Source organism: Cinclus cinclus, chromosome 1 (assembly GCF_963662255.1).
Source record: "Cinclus cinclus chromosome 1, bCinCin1.1, whole genome shotgun sequence".
Taxonomy (NCBI): domain Eukaryota; kingdom Metazoa; phylum Chordata; class Aves; order Passeriformes; family Cinclidae; genus Cinclus; species Cinclus cinclus.
In genome coordinates this window covers 1179311-1202221 of record NC_085046.1, presented here as the reverse complement: position 1 = coordinate 1202221, position 22911 = coordinate 1179311, and the positions used below count along the sequence as shown (strand labels likewise).

The window sequence follows — 22911 nt, the reverse complement described above, 5'->3', positions numbered from 1 at the left end:
CCATTCTGGTGGAAATATCCCTCAGGAGCATCCCCCATGCTCCTTTAGGATGGGAAAGAGAGAGTTTTGCTTCCAGTTCAGTTCCTCCAGGTGGGAGGGCTGCTCCACGTCTGTGGAAAAGGGAATTGCCAGGATTAGGATGTCTGAACAAATGCTCCAGGGAAAGGAGCAGGTTATCCTGACCCGAAGGATTTGTACTATCCCAGGTTTCCAAGCTGCAGCAGGGAAGTCATGCCAAGATTTTGCCTCTCTCCCAAAATTCCTGGGCTGCCTGAGGCCACGGAGTGATTTTGTGTTGATTCCTGGTCAGGGCTGCTGGAAGGTGAGGGATTGGTGCTTTGGAAGGAGGAAAAAAATAGGAAAATAGGGGAGTGGGGAAAAGGGGGAGGGGGGGGGGGGGGGGAAGGAACCAATCCCAGTATGGCCTGGAGCAGCTGCATTTGGATTTTGGTCAAAAAATTCCAAATTATCCAAAATATCCCAATCATCTTTGGATAATTTGCCCATGGAAAGGCTGGAAATTTTGGAGCAGGAGCTCTTTACCCATTCCTGGTGCACGCAGAGCTCCCTCTGATCCCAGGGGAAGAGAATCTCCTGTTTCTCCAGCTCAGTGCTCCAAAATCCATCTTTTCCTCCCCTCCTCCTGAAGCAGACAGACCAAAAACTTTGGGATAGTCCAAAGGGATAAGGCAGGGAAAGAGGAGAAGCTTTGCCAGGAGTGTGGGAAACTGAGGCAAGAAGGCTGGATCAGGTTTTCACATTCCCAGATGGAATTCCTTAAGGAGCTTGGAGTCACCAAGGTGTGCAGGATCTGAATGTCTGGAGTTCAGTAAGACAAGATCACTCAGAATTCCCAGGTGAATCCTGGGGATGTTTTGCCTCGTGAGGGATATTCCTGGTTTTTACCCGGAGCAGGGAGGTGCAGGACAATGGAGGGGCCACAGCTGATCCCTAATCCTGGCTCTGCTTCCTTAGGAGCCTTGGAGTCGCCTCCACAGGTCCTTTCTGGTTTGAAAAGTTGGGCTTGAGGAGGACAAGGACTGCTCCAGGGGGAAATATTCCATGAGAGGGAAATATTCCATGAGTGGGAAATGTTCCAGGAGTCAGGACTGTTCCATGAGAGGGAAGAATTCCATTCATGGAAAGAATTCCATGAATGGGAAAAATTCCATGACTGGGAAATATTCCATGAGTGGGAAATATTCCATGAATAGGAAAAATTCCATGAATAGGAAAAATTCCATGAGTGGGAAACATTCCATGAATCAGGAAATATTCCATGAGTGCAGGATCCCGGTGGGATGGAAGAGGATCCAGAGGATAAAGTGGGAATCTCCTCAGTAGAGCATCTTCATAGGAAACCAATCCAAATCAATCACTGGAACCTAAATCCCGGAATCCCAGAATGGTTTGAGTTGGAAGGAACCTTAAGGATCATCCATTTCCACCAAAAAATTGGGATTCCTCTCACTTTTGGAACCAATAATAGGAAGATTGGTATTTTTGCTCTGAATTCCTGGAATTTAACAATGTTGGAATCAACATTTTAACGACTCTTTCCAAGCACTGTAGGAAAAGCTTGGATTGGCTGAATTTGGAAGCAAACCGAAAGGATTTGGGAGTGTGGGCTTGGAAAAGAGACCCAAACATTGGTGATTTTTATGGATAATCCAAGTTTTCCCTAATTTTGAGTATCTGAGGTGGGGCAGTGGTGCATTAATTATCAATATTAATGAAGTAGAATCAGCAGAATTCGCTAGAATTCCTATAAAATAATAAGGAATTAATTCTTCCTGCTTAATTTCAGGTGACTCCCAGCCCTTCCCTTTAATTGCTGTCTTAATTAACTTCCAATTAACACCTCCATGGAATCCTTCATTCTTCTTTAATTCAGGGGAAAATTGAGAGAATCCCTTTTTGGGGGGAGTGGGAAGAGGTGGGAAAAGCTGGCATCTTCTCCCTGAGCACATTCCCACTGGGAATATTCTCCTTTATATCCCACAGCCGTTTTGCTGCTGGGCTGAGGAATGAAAGTTCAAAATTTGCTTTTTTTTTAAGGATTTAATCTCATAATGGAATCAAGATTTTTGTCCTCCGCTGGATCTTGGTGGGAGGAAATCAGGGAATAGATCAGGATGGAATTATGGAATTCTGGTGCATCCCAGCTGTTCGGAAGCCTCAGTGTGTGAAAGGGAGGGAGGGAGGGAGGGAGGGAGGAAGGAAGGAAGGAAGGAAGGAAGGAAGGAAGGAAGGAAGGAAGGAAGGAAGGAAGGAAGGAAGGAAGGAAGGAAGGAAGGACTTGGATTTTCCAATGGAGAATCCAGGAAAATCCGTTCCTTCTGATGCTCTGTCCCCGGGCATCCGTCACCTATCTGGGACAGATTTCCTTAAAAGATTTCAGGATCACAGGGGCTGCACTCAGATGATCCTTCTGGGAATTTTCTGGGTCCCACTTCTCGGGATCATGCCTTGGAAGAGGAAGGAAGGGGTGGGTGTGAGCCAAACCAAATCCAAACCATGCTGGAACAATCCCAACTATCCCAATGTTCCTTCCTGCTCCTACCAGGGATCCAGCAGCAGCACTTTGGGAATCTCCAAGCCACGGGAGCTGGGATTCACCTCTAGCTGCCATGGAAGCAGGGGGAGAAATCCGGAATTTCTCAGAATTTTTCACAGATCTGCTTTTCCACCTCAAGTTTGATCCTGCCTCGGTCTAGTCCTTAGTCTCGAGTTTAGTTGAGTTAGGCTTGGCCCATCTTGTGGCAGTTGTGGAGAAGCGGGGATGCCTCCAGTTAGGCCAGGCCTTCTCCAGACCAGAGGGAGACCAGGATGGGATTGGTGGGAATATCTGAGACATTGAGGTTGGCATTAATCATTCCTGAAGTGCGGAACGCGGTGGGCGCTGTTTATGATCCAGGAATAAAATTCCAGCCCTCGCCCATCCCTCTGCACCAGCTCCATGCTCTGATCTCTGGGAAGGACATCTCTGCTCAGGCAGACTGATGGGAAATTATGGGAATTTTCTTCTTGCTTGGAAGCTGATTTTTCCATAGCTCAGCCTCTTGAGTCCCATCTCGTGTGCTCCAGGGGTGGAAAACAGGGAATCCTTTGGGATTTAAAAATGTTGTCCATAAATTCCTGTTCCTGGAAAGGCACCATAAATCTCAGTTCTCCTGGATAAATGGCACGTGCTGACTGCAAATGGTGGTTCCCAATCCCTGGAAGGGTCCAAGGCCAGGTTGGGATAGTGCAAAACATCCTTGCCCAGGAATTGGAATAGGATGATCCTTAAAGTCTCTTCCAACCCAAACCATTCCAGAATTGCAATATTTTCCCTTTTCCCTTCTTTCTCCTGCACCCCGTTCCCCCTTCCCAGGGATTACCTGGTGCTCTCCCAGCAGACCTCAGCATTCCTTGCCCTCAATCCCAACAAATCTGTTTGCCTGGAGCTGCTTTTGGAGCTGCTGCCAGGGAGGTGGCACAGAAAAGACCCCGTTATTCCCAAGAAATGAGGCCCATAAACAAGGATGGCTGGGACCTCCCCAGGGACACTTGGGGTTTGCTTTCATGGCTGGGACATCAGCCAGGGAATTTCCATTCCCTGGATATCCTCGTCCATCCCCACGGGTTCCAGAGGGGCAAGGAAAGGGGGTGGGAAAGGGATCCAAGTGGATTTTACAGCCTCGGGACAAAGCTGTTGTGTCCCACTTCCCTTTGGCATTTCTGCTTTCTCCAGACAAGGAGGGAAAAGTGACATTCCCAGATCTTTTCCCCACGAGGAACTTTTATTTTCCAGCACTGGGAAGAGAGGAGGGGATGACTGAGCAAGAGGAGCAGGTGGGATTTAATGGGAAAACCGGGAAGCCCAGGGAGGAGCCTCCATCCCTTCCAGGTGCTCCTGGGGTGGGATTGCAGGAATGAAGGGAAAATTGCACCAGGGGAGCTTCCAGGCTCCTGAATCCTGCGGGATAAAGCTATTCCTTGGATAAACTGAATGCCAAGAAACTCAGTGCAGGACTTTCTGCTGAGGAAATTTAGGGAAATGTGATTTAAAGGGATTTGCTGGCAGCTTTTAGGGGGATTAAGTCTGCAGGGACAGGATAACCTCGACCTCTATCTCCAAAAACAGCTGGATTTCGGAGCTGCTCCTATCCAGGACAATTTCTGCTTTCCCTTGGATGCTCCTCTTGCTCCCAGAAATCCCATCAGCAACAGTTCCTCTTCAAAAATTTTCTCAGTGCTCCTGAGTGACCAATTAATGGGGGGGAAAAAGGGACTGGCGGGGAAAGAATTCCCAAAAAAAACCAGGGCTGATCCAATTTGTTTCAGGTGCTGGTTTGAGGATGGAATAAATTCAAGCTGCTCTGGGCAGGTAAAGACTCCAAGATGAGCTCCAAGGGAATAGCTCAAGTTGGCAAAGCCTATCATGGATATTCCCAGTTTTTCATCAAGGCGGGGATTATTGGGAAAAATAGATCCTGTATTTATTCCTTTCTGTTGGTTAAATGGTTTTACCAGGATGAGAGATTTTTTTTTTTTTTTTTGGAGGATAAAAATGTGAAGGCGTGTGGGAACTTAATAAAAGAGGAGGGAAATGTTGAATATGGGAATCTTGAGGAGTTTTTGGCTCTGGAATTCACTGGGATGAAAAATTCCCAGTGCCTTTTATCTCCTCTTTCATTGTCCCAAACAGAATGTGTGGGGTGTTCATGGAATAAACGGCGCTGAGCTGGAGCAAATTCTGGATATTAACGGAGATTTTGGAATTCTAAGCATGGCACAGGCAGCCTTAAAAAAAAGAGGAAATCCATGGATAGATGAAAGCATCCCTTTTTTTTTTTGACCAATTCTCCATCCTAGCCCCATTCCAGGAGGTGCCAGTTTAGGAAAAGAGGTGACACTTGAGGGCTGTCACTTCCCAGCTTTGGGGCAGCAGCAGTTTAGGACATTCCTGCCCCCAAAATTTGCATCCAGGTTCCAGATTTTCCCTGCTCCTGCTGGATCTGGGCTTTGTTCACTTGGCTGATCCCGGTTTGGATCCTGGTTGGGATTTGTTGGGAATTTTCAACCCTTGTTCTCTTCATCTGAGTCTCAAATTCTGCAAATTAGGGATTAATTTCCCTCCTTTCTCTGTATCCTACAGAGCTCCATCCCTGGTTTTCTCCATCCAAAAGGATCCAAATCCCCTCCAAAGCAGCAGCTGCTTCATTCCCAGCACTTCCCAGCCATTCCCAAATCCTGAGACCCCACCTGGGCACTCCTGGAAGTGAAGCTGCTTCTTTTGCTGCCTGGGAATCTAGATTCCCAAAAATTGGCATAAAAATTGGTTTTAGTAATGCCGTCCCCCCCCCGGAATTTATTTTTTTTTTTATCAGGTGTTGAGATTGTTTTTCCAAGGGAAAGCTTTGCCCAGCCAGAGCTGAACGTGTCTTGCATCAGGAAATTATCCCAGGGAAAATATTCCCATGGATTCCTTTAACCTTGGACAGCCAAACTGGGGAGAGAAGCAGGGAAGCTCTGCCTTAAAATCAGGAGATCCAGGGCAGGAAAATCCGAGGAAAAATAGGAAAATGTGAAGTTGGGGAGTTGAAATTCCTCCAGCAGCTGGAAGATCCAAAGGTGCTCCGGGTTTCTGAGCTCTGGGTGTTTGCGCCATGCCAGCTGCTGATCCCAAATCTCAGTATTCCAGGGTTGGATAATCCTCAGTCCTTGAGGATTTTTTAGCCCCATGGAAGCACTGAAATATCCCCAACAAGGGGTTGGGATAGAGGGAATGTCAAATTCCAAACTCCCAGCTCAGTTTTCCCTGGATGTTTAATGGGATTTTTCCAGCACCGTTCCATAGTTTTCCCAGAAGCTTTTGAGAGCCGATATCTCCAAACACCAGGAATCAGTGAAAATCTCCGTTTTAATTAATAGATTTATTTACATTCACATTTCAACCCCTTTGACCAAGGGGAAAGTCAGGTCTCACAAAGTCATGTCCAAAATAGATTATTTTATGATTTAAACCATTTTTGGGAGGAGAGGAGGGAATGTGGGGGCAGTTGTAGTGGATTTTTTTTTAATTTTTTTAAGGATCGGGCAGGTTTAGAAAATTAAACCTGAGCTAAGCTTGGACCTCTGTCTCTGCCCAGCTCCAGGCCCAGCCCTTGGAGATTTTTCCCTTTTATTTCTGGGAATTAAAATGTGTTTTCTGTGCATCCTTCCAAGCACAGCCAGAGGAGCTGAGGGCTGAGCATGCTTGGGATGAATCCCTTGGAATTCCTGAGGTCCCGTCCCTCTAAATCCAGCCTAACTCCTCCGGCTTTGGCGGAATCGCTCCGGCTTTGTACGGATCGGCACGCCAGCGGGAGCTGACCCCGAGCTTTCTGTTCCCAATCCAAGCTGAAATGAGGGATGGTGCCTTAAATGTGGACAGGCCAAACATCTGGGAAGGGCTGGAATTGTTCCCATTAACGTGGACGCGGTTTGGAAGCGACTCCCGCCTGTGAAGGGTTTTCAGCCTGGATTTGTCCCAAGGACACGAAAACCCAACTCCTGTTTTACTCCCAGCCCCTTATCAGATTTAACTCCACAGCTGCGAGTCCCTTGCCCCCGTTCCTCTCCTTGGGAGCCCACTGGGAAATCGAATCCCGGGTTATTTGGGAGCTGGGATTCATTAACCCTCGTTATGTCATTTGCAGGGAGTTTTTTTCGGGAGTTAATTGGCCCTCATCTGGTTCCTGTTACTGGCTTGGCAAAGGGAATGAACTGGAAAGGAGGGAAGGAACCTGGATTTGGGATACGGGTGGCTCGGGGAGTGCAGGGAAATCATGGAATGGGTTGGTTGGAAGGGATCTTAAGGATCATCCCATTCCCAACCCCCTGCCATGGTCAGGGATCTTTCATTATCCCAGGCTGCTCCAGCCTGGCCTTGGACACTTCCAGGGATCCAGGACCAGCCACAGCAAATCTGGGAATTTCAGCCCAGCCCCTCCCCACCCTCCCAGCCAGGAATTCCATCCCAATATCCCATCTAAATCCACCCACTGTCAGCTCAAAACCATTCCCTGTGTCCTGTCCCTCCATCCCTTGTCCTCAGTCCCTCTCCAGCTCTCCTGGAATTCCTTTAGTCCCTGGAAGGGGCTCTGGGGTCTCCTGGAGCAGAAGATGGGGAGATGCTGTCAGCTCCCAGCCCTGCCTGAGGCAGATCCCTCCAAGCATTCCTGGGATTCAGGCAGGATTTTGTGTAGCCTGATGCCTGTGGATGAAATCTCCATGCAGAGGAGGAAGCAGCATGGGAGGTTGTAATTCCCAAGAGGAGAGGAGTCCTCGGCATTCAGTTATTTACAAGGAATGTTTCCCTCCTGGACAGCAGCCTCATCCCTCAATCCCTGCAATCTGGGATGCTCCATCCCAAAATCTCTGCTTCCACGTGGGAACATGCACGATGGGATCAGTCCCGACCTGTGCTTCCTCTGCCACATCCAGGGCTGGTAATTCCACGGAGGAGCTGTTCCCTCGGTGTTAGCGTTGAAACACATCATCACAGGATGATTATATGCAGGTGCTTTTATTGAAGAGCTCTGGAAGCTGGGCTGCAAACCCAAATCTGACTCCGACATGGATTCGAGATGGACATGTTTTTATACCCTTTTCATTATATAATTGTGTATTAATTGTTAAACCCATATTGTTCTATTGTGTACATTGATCTTATCCAAGCATGAATTCCTGTAATTTTCATCAGGTCCCCCAAACACCTTTTCTCATGGTTCTTATTACAATTAAACAATAACTATATTCAACCACCAAACAATCGTATCATTTATCAAACCATGATTACGCAGGTGCAGTTTCACCTGATCCAATTTGTTCCCAGGCCCTAGTTCCCATTCCCAGGCCCTAGTTCCCATTCCCAGGCTTACCAAACCCAACCTTTCTTACCATCCCCTGAATCTATACAATTCCCATGGTTTTAGAAACATTTTAACCTTATGCTATCATTGGGACACAACTGCGGAGCACACCAGGACTCTCAGGGCAAGGCTGAGGAATTTATGGATGCAGAGGAGGGTTTGGAATTGGAGAACTGGAGTCTGACCTTTTTTTCTCCTCCCTGCAGGTGGATGCCGACGATGTCATCACCAAGGAGGAGCAGATCTTCCTCCTGCTGAAGGCCAAGGCCAAGTGCGAGCGACACCTGAAAGCCAAGGTGCCCAAGGTGCACGGTGAGTGCTTCCCAAATCCTGAAGCTGCCGCTGGATCCGTCCCTGCTCCTCCCAACCCTTCCCCTCAGCCCCACGTGCGGAGCCGGCAGCAGGGAGGGAAGGAGACGGTTGGAGCATCCCAGTGAATCGGATTTTCAGGATTAGTTCCAAGGGGAGGAGGTTTCAGCACGAAGTGTTGGAAAGGAAATTTGTCCCTGACTTGTTCTGCTCCAGAATTCCAAAGGCTGAGGGTCCAGGAGAATGTGGGAGTTGTGGAGTCACGGCCCTGGTTGTTATAGCCAAGCACAGGAGAGAACATCAAGCACCAGCTCTCCTGGCATCTCAGAATTCCAGAATGGGTTGGGAGGTTCCTTAAAGATCCCGTTCCATCCCTCTGGAATGGGCAGGGACAGCTCCCACTGTCCCAGGCTGCTCCAACCTGGCCTTGGACACTTCCATGGATCCAGGAGCAGCCACAGCTGCTCTGGGAATTCCAGCCCAGCCAGGAATTCCTAATTCCCAACATCCCATCCATCCCTGCCCTCTGGCAGTGAAGCCATTCCCTGTGTCCTGTCCCTCCATCCCTTGTCCCCAGTCCCTCTCCAGCTCTCCTGGAGCCCCTTCAGGCCCTGCCAGGGGCTCTGAGCTCTCCCTGGATCCTTCTCCTCTCCAGGGGAACATTCCCAGCTCTTCCAGCCTGGCTCCAGAGCAGAGGGGCTGCAGCAGTTCGGGGGCACTATTCTAAATCCCAAAAATCCTTCGCAAACAGCAGTAAGGAAAACAGAACATCTCTCCAAGACCTTTCTCCTTCCCCACTCTCTCTCCTCGGAAGGGCCCAAGCTCAGCTGAGCCTCTTCCTTCCACTTCCATTCTATTTTGGGCTGGAAAATTGCTCCCAGCCGTGGGGCTGGGGGGAGGAGGAAGGACAGAGCTCTCTCGTGTGGGGAGTGAAGTCCTCACCCCCTGCTGGTTCCTTTCCTCACGTTCCCAAGTGTTAACTCCTGGTGAGCTCAGGGACCTTCAGTCCCTGGGGTGGGTGTCCTGTCCCACTTCCCCCTATTCCCAGGGATAATGGGACAAGCCACAATGTTCCTGCAGCTCAGCTCTCTCTTCCCTCCAGGAGTGCTGTGGGAAAACCAGGAGAGGGAAAAGCTCCCAAGCCCAGCTTTGCCAAGCCCAGCTTTGCCACCTGCCCTCCCGGTACCTTTGGAAACACCAGCGAGAGGCCATAAAATCCCAGCTTTCCTTTGATTCCAAGCCTCCTGTTTTCCATCAGGAAACCTCAAGCCACATCCTCTGCTGCTCCTTTGTCCCCTCACCCCGTACCCAATTAACACCTCGTTAATGAGCACATGTGCAAAGGCATTTCCTGCTGGTGTCTCAGTGCCCACCTGGTCCTGCTGCCGTGCCCTTTTTCCAGATTTTGGGATCAATCCCCCCTTCTTGGTGGGCAGGGATAGGGATGTGATTGACAGCCAGGTTTTAGGGCTCTTTCCCAAGGGTAGAGCAAAGGAAGCAAATCCCAGGGATTTAGAGATGTGATTTGAGACCTGGGTCTGGAAGAGAAAACTTCCAATGTGTGGTGGTTTGAACCCATGGACACAAATCCTGCCTCTGGAAAAAGCTGCTCTGAGCTCCTCAGACTCCCTGCTCCATCCTCTACAGCAAATCCAATCCCAAATAGTCCAAGAGGGGGAATCACCTGGATCTCAAGGCTTTGGAGACTTCACTCATTAGCAGAGAAGAATTAGATCAAATTAATCTGCGCTAATCCAGAATGAATTCCCACTCGACCTTTCTTTATTTTTAGGATTTAGCAGCCCAAAAATTCCCTTTAGGAGTTCCCAAACAAGGCAGGGATTTTCCAGACTGCCCCTGAGGAGGTTTAAGGGGTTTTGTGGTCCTAGCAAAGAGCTTTCCAATTTGGAAAAGTTCTTCCCACTTTTCAGAGGAGCTGCCATCCACAGATTTTATAATTTCAGATGCCTTTGGATGCAGGGAAGGTGGTTGGGTCCAGTGATTTCCTCCGTGGATGATCCAGAATTTGGGATGTGGTGTCTGTTTTGGTGATCAGGGAGACATCCAAACATCCTCATCCACAGGGAAGATCTCATCCTATCACCTCTTCCCTCACTGCAAATCCCAAAGAAAAATCTGGGAAGGGCAACAATCTTCACAATTACGATGCTCCAGCTCCTATTTGCAGATAGGATTTAAAAGGAAAAGTTGGTGAAGAAAATTAGGGTCAGTTTGGAGCAAAATAAATCCTGGATGTGATTTCCAGTTCCCAATCCTAGCTGGGTTTGTCATTCCAAAGAAGGGGAAAGGATAAACCCACAAAGAGGCAGCAGTTTCGGGGAGATCCTCAGGAAAACACATCCCACAGTAATCCAAGGATGGGATTGCTCCAGCCTTTCTCAGGGAGTTGTTTGTGGTGAGGGAAATGATCCACGTCCAGCTCTGCTGGATGGGATCTGCCTGGAGAGCCAGAATCCCTCTGGGATCATCCTGGAGCAGCTCCAGCCCTGTGGTGTCGGATGTTTGGGAAAGGAGAAAGTTTCTACTTAAAATTCCTGACCCAAGGCAACAACTTGAGGACTTGAGGGGGATCTCTCCTGGGAAACTCCTCGCCACAGGGGTCGTAGGAAAAGAGTCTTTGACCCTGTTCCGGAAAGAAGGAACATGTCCTGTCTGGCAGGGTTGATATTCCAAGGAAAAATCTTAGGGGACAAACAGGTTAAATACCTCTAAAACTTCAAACTTTCTTCAGCCGCTCCAAATTCCCTTTTTTTGCCCCCTAAAAAGGTTAAAACTCTGTTTCCTGGGAGGATGAGGTCCCTCCTGTCCTCCTGGATGGCTCACAGGGATCTTCTGGCCCCTGGGCACCTCCCAGGTGTCTCTGAGCCTTCTGGCTCCTGATCCATGTGGCTCCCACGTGGATCTGTGCCATAGGCAGCCGAGGCTGAGCTGCTCCAGGAGCTTCCACAGAGCCCCATCAGGATTCGTGCGTCATCTCCACCTTTGGCTGAGGCACTGAGGGCTGCGGACCCAAAATACGAAACCAAAAAAACCCCAAAACCCTTCCCCCACAAGCATTTGGTTTCCTCCTTTTCTCTTCTTTTTTTTTTTTTAACCCTTCCTCTTTTTTTTTTTTTTTCCTTAAATTTAGTCTCCAGATGAAAGCTTTTGGGAAAGAACAGGAAACCCAAAAATTTCTCTTCTCCCAACACAAATATTCCATCCCAGACCTGGTGGGCAGCTGATGCCACCCCAAAGTTAAACCTGGAAAGGGATGAAGTGAAGTTCCCAACCCTGAGCCATCAGACCTGACTCTTTTTTTTTATATATATATATATTTTTAATCCATGAATTAAAAGCTTGTCTTTCCCTGGTTTGGAAAAGGAGATGGGACATTTTGTGGGGAAAGAGGAGGGATTTTTGCACAAACCTGTCATTAGCAAAGGCCATGGCCAACCCTTTCTCTGAGCCTGAGGTGTTGTTTTTTTAATAAATAAACCTATTTTCCCAGAGAAGGTGTTATTTTTAGTTGGAAATCTGGGGCTGTTTACCTGGGTTGTGCATCCCAGTTTGGCTTCACTGTCCCTAAAGGACCTAAAACTGATTCCAGGCTCTTGCTGGGCTTGAGGAATCCCAAAATCTGCTCCTGGTTTCCTCTCCAGAGGGTCCAGCACCATTCAATGATGCCAGGAGCTCCCAGAGGTTGGGAGAAGCCTCAGGTACCTCCAAAATTAAGAGAGGCAGAGGCATCCTGAGCCCTAAACACCCCAGTCCTCTATAAATCCATAATTTCTACAGCTATTTCCATCTTCTCCCAGTTTCTGTTTTCAGTTCTTGCTGATGTGGTCCAAATTCCACAAAAAACAAAAAAACAAAACAAAGAAAAAGAAAGGAAAAAAAAAAAAAAAAAAACCTTGTGACCGTATCCCCAGCCCAGTTTTGGTTTGGAAAAGCTGTCCCTGCCCCAGTGGATACCAGCTGGGGGGGGGGGAGGGGTCAGCATGGGTCAGGAGACTTTTTGGGATGGAATTATGGACCAGGAGAGAGTCTATGGTGGAATTATGGACCAGGAGACCTTTGAGGATGGAATCACAGACCAGACTGTTCTTCTGGAGGGTGAGGGAGCTCAGAGTCACGGATATGAGCCATGAAGGAGCTGAAACTGGGATGTGGCCTCTACCTGCAAAGTTTTATGGGCCAGGGGCTCCCAGTCCTATTGAGGAAAGTCCACAGAGCAGCTCAGTGGGGTTGGAACCCATGGGAGGAACGGATCTTGGGAATTACAACAGGCACGGGCAGTCTGTGGTTTAGATTTGTAAAGGAACGTGGAGAAGGGGTGGGAAGCATTCCGAAGGGTGGCTGAATTCTGATTCTAATTACCAACCTTATTTTAATGATTGATATGAGCGATATTTTTGCATCTCAGAGGGAGGCCGGAGGGGTTTGGAAGGACTGGGTGTGCTGGGATGAGAAAGGAGTGGGATGTGCCAGCAGTGGCAGGTCGGGAGTTTCCGAGGGGATACTGGAGGTTGCGCTTCTGCTCCTGGGTTGGCAGCTTGGGGGTGGATGGGCAGGGGCCAGAACTGCCTGGTGAGGTCAGGAAGGTGTCTCCAGAGCCAGGACATGGAATTGTCTGGTGGCACTTCTGGCCTTGGGACTGGGGTGAGCCAAGACATCTTGTGACTTGGAACATCTCCTGGCCTCTGTGTCCATCCCCTCCCATGTCCATCCCCTCCCATGTCCATCCTCTCCCGTGTCCATCCTCTCCCATGTCCATCCTCTCCCGTGTCCATCCTCTCCCGTGTCCATCCTCTCCCATGTCCATCCTCTCCCATGTCCATCCTCTCCCGTGTCCATCCTCTCCCGTGTCCATCCTCTCCCATGTCCATCCTCTCCCGTGTCCATCCTCTCCCGTGTCCATCCCCTCCCATGTCCATCCTCTCCCATGTCCATCCTCTCCCGTGTCCATCCTCTCCCGTGTCCATCCTCTCCCATGTCCGTCTCCTGCTGGGCTGACCATGGAAGGGATGTTCTGTCTGTGAACCTCTGGGGGAAAGCCAGCAAAGGTCTCTGAGCAGTGACAGACAGGAACTGCCTCTGTCCATGGCCAGGGAACTTCTGGAGTGGCTCCAATGGAAGGGCCTGGAGCATCTCCATGCCCAGGAAAGGCTGAGGGAGCTGGGGTTGTTCTGCCTGGAGAGGAGCCCCAGCTGGGAGGGATGCTCAGCCCTGGATGTCCCTGGGTGTCCCTGTCTATCCTTGGGTGTCCCTGGATGACCCTGAGTATCCCTGACTGTCCCAGTCTGTCCCTGAGTGTCCCTGTCTCTCCCTGGGTGTCCCTGTCTCTCCCTGGGTGTCCCTGGCTGTCCTGATCCCAGGAATTGCCCCTGCACAGGAGGCAGAACTTCTGCCCTGGGCAGGGACCGAGCTGGAACAGAGACCAGGGAGTGACTGGAGTCTCGTCCCTGGGGATATTCCAGAATTATCTGGATGTCACCCTGAGCCCTGTGCTCTGGGATGGCCCTGCTGGAGCAGCTGATCCACTGTGGTCCCTTCCAGCCTGATTCTGTTGGATCAGTGAGGATCCCACTCCTCACCTCCTTCCATCCTACCCAAACAGCCGTATCCACGCACAGTCCCCAAAAGCTGCCCCTCATCTGCCCCTGCCCTCACAGCCAGGTTTGAAATCCATCTGCAAACTCCCAAACTTAATTCCTGCCCCTCCAAGTCCCCATTCCTCCCTCTTCCTACCCCAAAATGATTACTCCCCCTCCCAAGCCCCAAATGATTTTTCCCACTTCAATCCCCAAAATTATTTCTCCTCCTTCCAGTCCCCAAATTATTTTGCCCCCTTCCAGTCCCCAAATGATTTTTTCCCCTTCCAATCCCCAAATGATTTTTCCCCCTTCCTATCCCCAAATGATTTCTCCCAATCCCCAAATTATTCCTCCCCCTTCCAATCCCCAAAATTATTGCTCCCCCTTCCTATCCCAAAATTCTGCATCATTTTTTCGGTTGCTCCTCCCCGCCTGCTTCCAGTGCCCCAAATGTCCTTCCCGTAATGGAGTGACCACAATCACACAGAGTATTCCAACTGTGGTCTCCCGGGTGCCGGAATGAGCCGGTCTGATTTATATTCCGTGCCCCTGGATAAACACCTCGAGCCCGTGTTTGCATTTGTGCAGCTGCCAAGGAGCCTCGCAGATGGTTCGAACGTGTTCTCCACATGCAAAGTGTCCCATTCCTGCTGGAACGGGGATTGAGGGTGGGGAGGGGAGGAAAGGAGCATGAAGGAGAAGGAAAAGGGGGATGGGATAGGAGCAGGAAGGAGGGAATAACTCCCCGTGCACGCTGAGCAGGGATGGCCCAAATCTGCTCCCTCTTTTCTACCTCTGGGATTCTGACTTGGCTCAGGTGGGGGAGCGAAATCAAGGAGCAAAATGAGGGATGTGTTTGGGATAGCCCCTTCCCAAAGTATTCTGGGACTGGCCTTCCTGCCTTCCAAAAAGGAAATCCTGCAGCAATGACATCCAAGAGGTTTTCCGCTTGTTCCCATCTTGGAATGACTTCAAATTCCATGTCCCGAGATTTCAGCCTTCAAGGGGAAAGGATTGATCCAAGAGACGTCCTGGTGGATAAGGAGCTGTCCCTGAGCCAGGGGCAAGAGCCAGTGGGATCCTGGAGGGATCTTCCATGTGCTTCAAGGGGGAAGGAGAGATCCAAGGGATGTCCTGGTGGACAAGAGCCAGTGGGATCCTGGAGGGATCCTGAAGTGGTCGGTGATGTCCCCAAATCATGAGGAATTCCAGTGGCATTCCCACCTTCCGTGTCCCCATCCATGAGAGATTCAGCTCTGGATTCAGAGGAGCTTCACGCACAGGCAAATCCCTGAGGTATAAACAGGGTTATCCCTTCAGCATTGCCTGGATGATGGATACACACCCAAAACACTTTGGGATATGGGATATGTGTGGGATTTCCTTGTTTTCTAAATAGTTTCTGAATTCCTTTGGACTTCCATCATCCGTGAATCCTGCTATTTCTTCCAAGGAAAGAAATGTTTGACTTTTCTGCTTCCATGTCCTGAACTACCTGGATATCCATCCAAACAGCGCAGTGGAACTCATTTCCACCAAAATTCCGAGAGTTTTTCAATAAGCTTTTCCAACTGGATCCTTTGGAATTCTCTGTGCTTTGGAATATTGTTGCCAGTGTCTCAGGAGGGACCAACTTACTTCTAACAGGCCAAACTTCCCCAGTTTTCTGCTTTCTTCTTGGAATTCAGCCTGGATCTCCTTGGAGAAATGACCAGGAGAAAAGGAAAACAAAGGGAGACGCCAAGTTGTTGATAGCGTGAATGTTTTTATAAACTCAGGGAAAAACAAAAATGTTTGGAGGGGCTCTTTGGGCAAACAAACAGAAGGGAATGGCTTGTTTGGATTTTTCCAGCACAAAAGGGAAACATGGGATTTTCCCTTCTTGTTTTATCAGAGATTCATGGAATGATTTGTGTTTGGGAGGGGCCTTAAAGATTGTCCCATTCCACCCCTGCCATGAGCAGGGACAGCTCCCACTATCCCAGATTGCTCCAAGCCCTGTCCAACCTGGCCTTGGACTCTTCCAGAGATGGGGCATCCACAAATTCTCTGGAAAAGCTGTTCCACCACCCTCGTTACAGAAAATTTCTTCCTTGTAATTAGTGGGAATGAATGAACCCTGCTGTGGTTTAAGCCCATTCTTCCTTGTGCTCCCGGGAGGTCTCCTTAGATGGGAGGACTGGAGTGATTTGGGATGAGGAGGAGGATGGTGAGGCTCCTCTCCAGGACACAGAGGGGACAAACAGCTTTTGGCTGTGTCAAACCCCAGGAATGTGGTTCCAGCAATCCCAAACCGTGGCTGCTCCTGATATCAGTCCGTATTTCCATTTGAAAAAGGTTTTCCAAGAGTTTCAGCTCCCCCAGTCATTCCAGGAGCTCCAGGGCACCTGGCTCAGCCTGCGGATGTTCCTCACCAGGTTTCCCTACTTGCAGTCCCTGATCCTGACCCAAATCCTCTCTCCTTCCCCCGTGGCTCCTGGGATTTTCAGGAAACAGCTGCGGTATCCTGAATTTTAAGGGGGGTGTCCAGGTGGCAGCTCCCAAATATCCACCTGCCCTTCCCTTAGCTCATCATCCATCCCTGGGGAATTCCAGGAAGGAAACAATCACTGAGGTGTTTTATCCCTCCTCCAAATTTTCCTGGAATTTTCCTTTTCCAAGCAAGGAATGGGGGGAGAGAGGGCAGAGATGATGGAGAGGAGGGAGAAGAGATTTCCCTGGGGTGGTTCAGGTCTTGGTAGCAGCGACGGATCCTTTTGTTGGGAAGCTCAGACAATTCCCAAATTTTGAGTCCCACTGGATTCTTACCAGCTTTAATGACTCAGTTCCAGGATTAAATCATTTAAGGAATCATTTCCATGCAGAGGTCAAAATTTTAAATGCAAAAATCATCTTTTTAAATGTTTCTAAGGCAGCTCTCAGCTCCCCAAATTGTGCCCCCCCAAACCAGCATTCCAGAGGTGTCCCACCGCTGTTCCCTTCAGCTGTTGGGGAGGATTTTGGGGACACAAAGTACCCAAAAATCAGTAATTGCGTGGTTTTTTTATCAGTTTTCCATGCTTCCACCACAAAGTTTAACACATTCTTCTTTTCTGGCCACACATTTCGGTGGGATGCAAAATGAAACCTCTTAAAACTGAAATTGCCCTTTGCAATCCTTGAAGGTTTTGGAAAAGTGGGAGAGTTTCCATCTCATTTCAGAGCACTTTTGGAGCAATATTTTTCTCTCTGAGTTGTTTCTCCACTGTGTTCCTTTTAATGTTTACTCCAATTGATTTATTTTGTCATAAGAACTGATTTTATTTTAAGCAAGAGTACTTTGAGGGCTCCGTTAAATCTTTATTTACTTTCTTGTCTGTAGAAAAGACCACAAGGACATCAACATTTTGTCCTGAGCCAAACTTTGTGGGGCCCTGTGCTGGTTTTTTTTGTTTTGTTTTGTTTTTGTTTTTTTCTTTTTTATATTGTCTTTTGTACCTTCCAGAGAGCTGGGAAATAAATAAATCCTTTTTTTCCCTGTGTAAGTTACCCTACAAATAACAAGCCAGAGGGAAGGATATTCCCTGTTTTCATGAATAGGAAATGTCTTTTTCTCCTCCTGGTGGGACTTTAAGCAGAGAAAATGCAATAAATTATTTCCCTCTTTTTTATCACGCGGATGCTGAGGAATTTTAGCTCCTGACCCTCACTCCCAGTCGATGCTTTAGAAGAAAGGCTGTGATTTGTCTGGTCCTTTTCATCCACCCTAAATTAGAGAGATAAGAAATCAGCTGCTAAACGAGGAGACTTTCAGTGTTTTTCATGTCCTAAAAACCACCAAACCAAATTAATCCGTGTCGGCTCCGACCCCAGACCTTGCTTTGAAGCAATCCTGGTTTTCCTTTAATCTTGGGAGATCACACTAGAGAGGAAGGATGATTTCCTGGGTGGTCGGAAGCTTTGATATCCATGGAACATACGGAGATCTTGGCCCTGTTTGGATTTAGATCCTAGAAGAGGTTTTTTGTTTGTTTGTTTGTTTGTCTGTTTGTTTGTTTGGGTTTTTTTTTTTGTGGATCAGATCAGGTGGATCCTGTTCCTTTTGATTCCCAGGTAATTCCCTGTATCCCACACTCAGTAAACTCATGGCTGGGGGCAGACGCAGCTCTGGGAGCAGATTTGGGGCAGATCCGCCACTTTTGGCATTTCCTTCTCGATATTCCACTGCAGCTGGAATTCCATGGATGGGTGCAGTTATCCAGCCCAAAGCAGAGGAGTTCCCTGAGAACACAGAGCTGGGAGCCAGCAATATCTTGGGGGATTCTGGAGCCCTTCAGAGGGACCTGGACAGGCTGGGGAGATGGAAAGGGAGGAAACTTCTGGAATTCAGCAAGGGCAAGAGCGGATCCTGGATCTGGGAAGATCATCCCATTCCCACCCCATTCCATGGGCAGGGATACCTCCCACCATCCCAGGCTGCTCCAGCCCCAGAGTCCAGCCTGGCCTTAGACACTTCCAGGGATCCAGGGACAGCCACAGCAAATCTGGGAATTCCATCCCAGCCCCTCCCCACCCTCCCAGCCAGGAAGTCCTTCCCAATATCCCATCTAAATCCACTTCTTTCATCTCAAAGCCATTCCCTGTGTCCTGTCCCTCCGTCCCTTGTCCCCAGTCCCTCTCCAGCTCTCCTGGAGCCCCTTCAGGCCCTGCCAGGGGCTCTGAGCTCTCCCTGGAGCCTTCTCCTCTCCAGGGGAACATTCCCAGCTCTCCCAGCCTGGCTCCAGAGCAGAGGGGCTCCAGCCCTGGGAGAAACTTCTCTGGAGTTGCCTCCTCTGGACTTTCCCCAGCAGCTCCACATCTTTCTGATCCTGGACATCCCAGAGCTGGGCACAGTTTGTCCTTGTGGAATAAAACCTTGGGATAACTCTCACCTTCTGGAGCCTCACACTGAGAAGGAATTGGCAGCCATCCCTAGGATGGGTTTCTCCAAGGAAATGCCAGTGTTGGCCATGGAGAGCCCTCTCCGAGCAGGGGGGCACCAGTGTCCCCCCAGCAGGTGCAGTGACTCCTCTGTGTCCCTGTTCTCTCCCACAGATGGCTTCTGCCTTCCAGAGTGGGATGGCATCGTGTGCTGGCCCGAGGGCGTGCCCGGCAAGGTGGTGGCCATGCCATGCCCCGAGTACATCTACGACTTCAACCACAAAGGTGGGTGTGGATGTGGTGCCCTGCACCAGCCAGGAAACTCAAAATTCCCTTCAGCATCCCTTTTTTCTCACGTGGGGCCTCCCTTCCGAGCAGGAGTAAACCCAGGGAAAAGGAAGGAACGCGATTATTTGTTCATGGGTAAATGTAGATGAATATAAATTTCGGTTGGAAGTGAAACAATGACAAATTTTTCCACGCAGAGTCATCTGGCCCCTCACAGACCGTGACATTTCAAATCACCTGCTCACAGCTCCCAGTTGTAAATCCTGGAGATTTGTTTGACCCCATTAACTCTGGGTAGCAATACAACCCCAAAATATTATTCCAGCTTTTATTCTCCACCTGAGACTTTGTTAATTCTGTGTCCATAGCCTCAGTGGGTGTCTGGGAGCAGAATGTGGGAATTCCTCCATTCCTCCCTTTCCCTCAGGCTCCGCATTTCTTGGCTCTCTGAGGGTGTTTTCAGAAGTGATCAGAGCACACTTAGCCCCGCAGTGAATGTTCCAAGGAGGGGGAAAAAGAGGGAATTCAGATTCTCTGTTCGGGGCAGAGCACTGCTGGGGCTTTCAAAAGGCAAGGAAGGATATTCTCAGGCATCCTGCTTGCTCACAGTCTGTCCCGAGTTTTCCATAAGGGACTGAGAGCTGGGATTCACCCCTGGCTGGTGAAACCTCACTCTTCACCTCAGAGGCCAGGAGGAACAAGGAGTCAGAGAATCATGGAATTATTTAGGGTGGAAAAGCCCTCCGAGATCAGTCCACCGATACCTCAACACGGGCAAGGCCACCCTGACCACGTCCCCAGGTGCCACATCCATGGACTTTAAATCCCTCCAGGGATGGGGGCTTCACCCCTGCCCTGTGCCGGACAGCCCTTTCGGGAAGTTTTCCCAGTATCCAACCTAGACCTCCCTCAGTGCAATCCTTCCCCTTTTTTTCTCAATATTCCAACATGGCTTGGATTGCTCACTTCACTGAGATCCACTGGATAAATCAGGGAGTGTAGGAGCCCAATGGAGACCCTTGGATTATGGAATCAGAGAATTCTGGAATGGTTTGGGATGGAAAGGACCATAAGGATCATCTCATTCCACCTCCTGCCATGGGCAGGGACAACTTCCACCATCCCAGGCTGCTCCAAGCCCTGTCCAGCCTGGCCTTGGGCACTTCCAGGGATCCAGGGGCAGCCACAGCTGCTCTGGGAATTCCATCCCAGCCAGGAATTCCTTCCCAATATCCCACCCATCCCTGCCCTCTGGCAGTGGGAACCATTCCCTGTGTCCTGTCCCTCCATCCCTTATAAAAATCTCTTTCCATCTTTCCTTAAGTTCCCCACACTCCGTCTAGTCCCAGGATCTGTGGGATTAATCCCTGTTTTCTATAGGGGGATTTTAACACACACCTGATGCCACAATTCCCACACCGACATCTGAACACGGATATTCTCCTCTGCCAGCCGAATACAAGGATGAAACCTTGCATTCCCTTCCCTCTGCATCCCTGTGATGAGGGCTGGGGTAAAGAACCACCCCTTGTCATGTCCTGAACCTGCAAACAAAAAGGAAAACAGTGCAAATCACCGTTTTCATTCCACAGGGAGAGACACAAGAAATTCTGAGGATAATTCTGGGCTTTGTGTTTTCCGAGTCTTCTTGGCCCTTTCCAAGACCCAACATCTGAGCTTCCACTAAGCCCAACTCCTTAAAGACTCTGCAGTGTCTCTCAGCTAAAAACAAAATTGATAAAATCGATAAATCCATGCGGAGACGAGAGTTGGTTTTTGCAGCCGAGCTTCCGAGCAGGCAGGACCCCCCAGCGTGCGTGGGCTCCACCTGGGGATGAATTTTCTCCCATTTTCCCTCTGATCCCCGATTTCCCTCAGATTTCCCTCTGATTCCGTGTCTCCTGTCTCCGCAGGCCATGCTTATCGCCGGTGTGACCTGAACGGGAGCTGGGAGCTGGTCCCGGGCAACAACCGCACCTGGGCCAACTACAGCGAGTGTGCCAAGTTCCTCACCAACGAGACGAGGGAAAGGGTAGGCATTCCCATTCCTGCACGCAGCAGGAATTCCTGGCCTCGTGCCGGGCCAACCCACGGGCCTCTGTCTCATCTAAAACCCCTGATGAGCTCCAGCTCATCTTCCTCCTCTTGGAAACCCTTCCTGAGCTTGCCAAAGCCACATGGTGCTTTGATGGGCAATGATTGGATTGGAAAATTGTCCTCAAAGGCACAAAAGTTTCCTGCAGCTGCCATGGTCCCGTTCCTGAGGAGGTCTTGGGGGAAATTGGAGCGGTCTCGGGGACGCTCAGAAGTGGTTGGAGGTTATTCCATGGCATTGAGAGTCCCTCTGCCACAGCAGGAAATCCTTTTGCTGCCAGGCTGTTATCAAAAATTCCAATGTTTATGTGGTTGTCTGTGGGAGGGGATGTCCAAACCCATGTGGAATCAAACCAGGAGCGGCTGGTTGGGAGAGCTGGGAATGTTCACCTGGAGAGGAGAAGGCTCCAGGGAGAGCTCAGAGCCCCTGGCAGGGCCTGAAGGGGCTCCAGGAGAGCTGGAGAGGGACTGGGGACAAGGCATGGAGGGACAGGACACAGGGAATGGCTTTGAGATGAAGGAAATTAGATTTAGACAGAATATTGGGAAGGAATTCCTGGCTGGGAGGGTAGGGAGGGGCTGGGATGGAATTCCCAGATTTGCTGTGGCTGTCCCTGGATCCCTGGAAGTGTCCAAGGCCAGGCTGGACTCTGGGGCTGGAGCAGCCTGGGATGGTGGGAGGTGTCCCTGCTCATGGAATGGGGTGGGATTGGGATCATCCTTAAGATCCCTTCCCACCCCAAACCTAACTGGTATTCCATGATCTTGAATTATTTCTGGTGTAGTCACAATTTGGAAATAGTGACACAAGTCCAAAGCTGGAAAAGAATTTCACAGCACGTGGAGAGGGTCTGGTGGGAAAAAAAAAAATCCATGAGCCACAAATTTACAAAAATCCAGATAACAATAAAATAGCAGCAGCCAGAAATTTCCTACCTCGCCATGAGCCATCCTGGGGTTCTGTGATGCTGGAAGTTGGGAAGGAATTCCACACTAAGGTGACAGCAAAGCTGTCCCTGGTGTCCCCTGGAAGGAAGTGACCTCCTTGTCCCACAGAGAGTGACATTCCCACCCGCACACATCTGTAATTCCCGAAGAATTCATCCAAACCCTCTGGTTTTTCGGTGGCTCTTGAAGAATCTCCTTGGACACGGGGCATGGCACCGGGGACGGATCAGCTGCAGGGAGGATTATCCCAGACAGATGGAGATAAGGATCTAACCACAGCTTCCTTGGGGATGATCCAGAGCCCCTTCTGGAAAATATTCTTCATTTTAGATCTAACCACAGACTAGGATGTTGGGGGGGGGGGGGGGGGGGGTGGTTGGTTTGTTTGGCTTTTTTTTTTTTAATTTGTTTGGGTTTTTGTTTGTTTTGGTTTTTGTTTTTCTTTTTCGTTTTCCTTTTTTGTTTTCCTTTTGGTTGCTCTTTTCTCCTTATGAGTGTAGTAACCCATGAATGGAGTGATTTAGGAAAATAAGGAAAGGAGGGAAAGGAGGAAAAGAGTTCTTTGAGCTGCTGGGTGGTGTTTTCTCTCAGGTGGACGAGGAGCAGAAGGTTGCGTGCACTGGGTGCTGCTCCAGCAAATGGGTGACGTTCCCGTCCAGCACCCGTGCGGTGGAATTTTTCCCAGCTCATAGTGGACAGAATCTTTTAGCCCCAGAATTTCCTGAGAAGCTCCTGGAGCAGGTGTTGGAGCACCTTGATCAACCCACAAATTTTTGACCTCTTCAAAATCTCTGTCCCACGGGCACATCCCGGGGTGGGAATTTTCCAACTGATTCCCCCAATCCCAGATTTCCCCCTAGGGAAAGAGCATTTTT

At 49.5% G+C, this 22911-nt stretch overlaps 1 protein-coding gene across 2 annotated transcripts in view; it reads left to right on the top strand.

Annotated features, from left to right (window-relative positions):
* Positions 1 to 22911, top strand: part of PTH1R (parathyroid hormone 1 receptor) — an 82094-nt gene that overhangs the window by 30010 nt on the left and 29173 nt on the right. The window contains exons 2-4 of one of the 2 annotated variants that reach the window (XM_062493131.1): positions 8108 to 8213; positions 18881 to 18991; positions 20908 to 21026. In XM_062493131.1, coding sequence (XP_062349115.1) covers positions 8108 to 8213; positions 18881 to 18991; positions 20908 to 21026 — 336 coding nt within the window. Of the gene's footprint in view, positions 1 to 8107; positions 8214 to 18880; positions 18992 to 20907; positions 21027 to 22911 lie in introns of those variants that run through there. The other variant, XM_062493138.1, reaches the window with a different exon arrangement.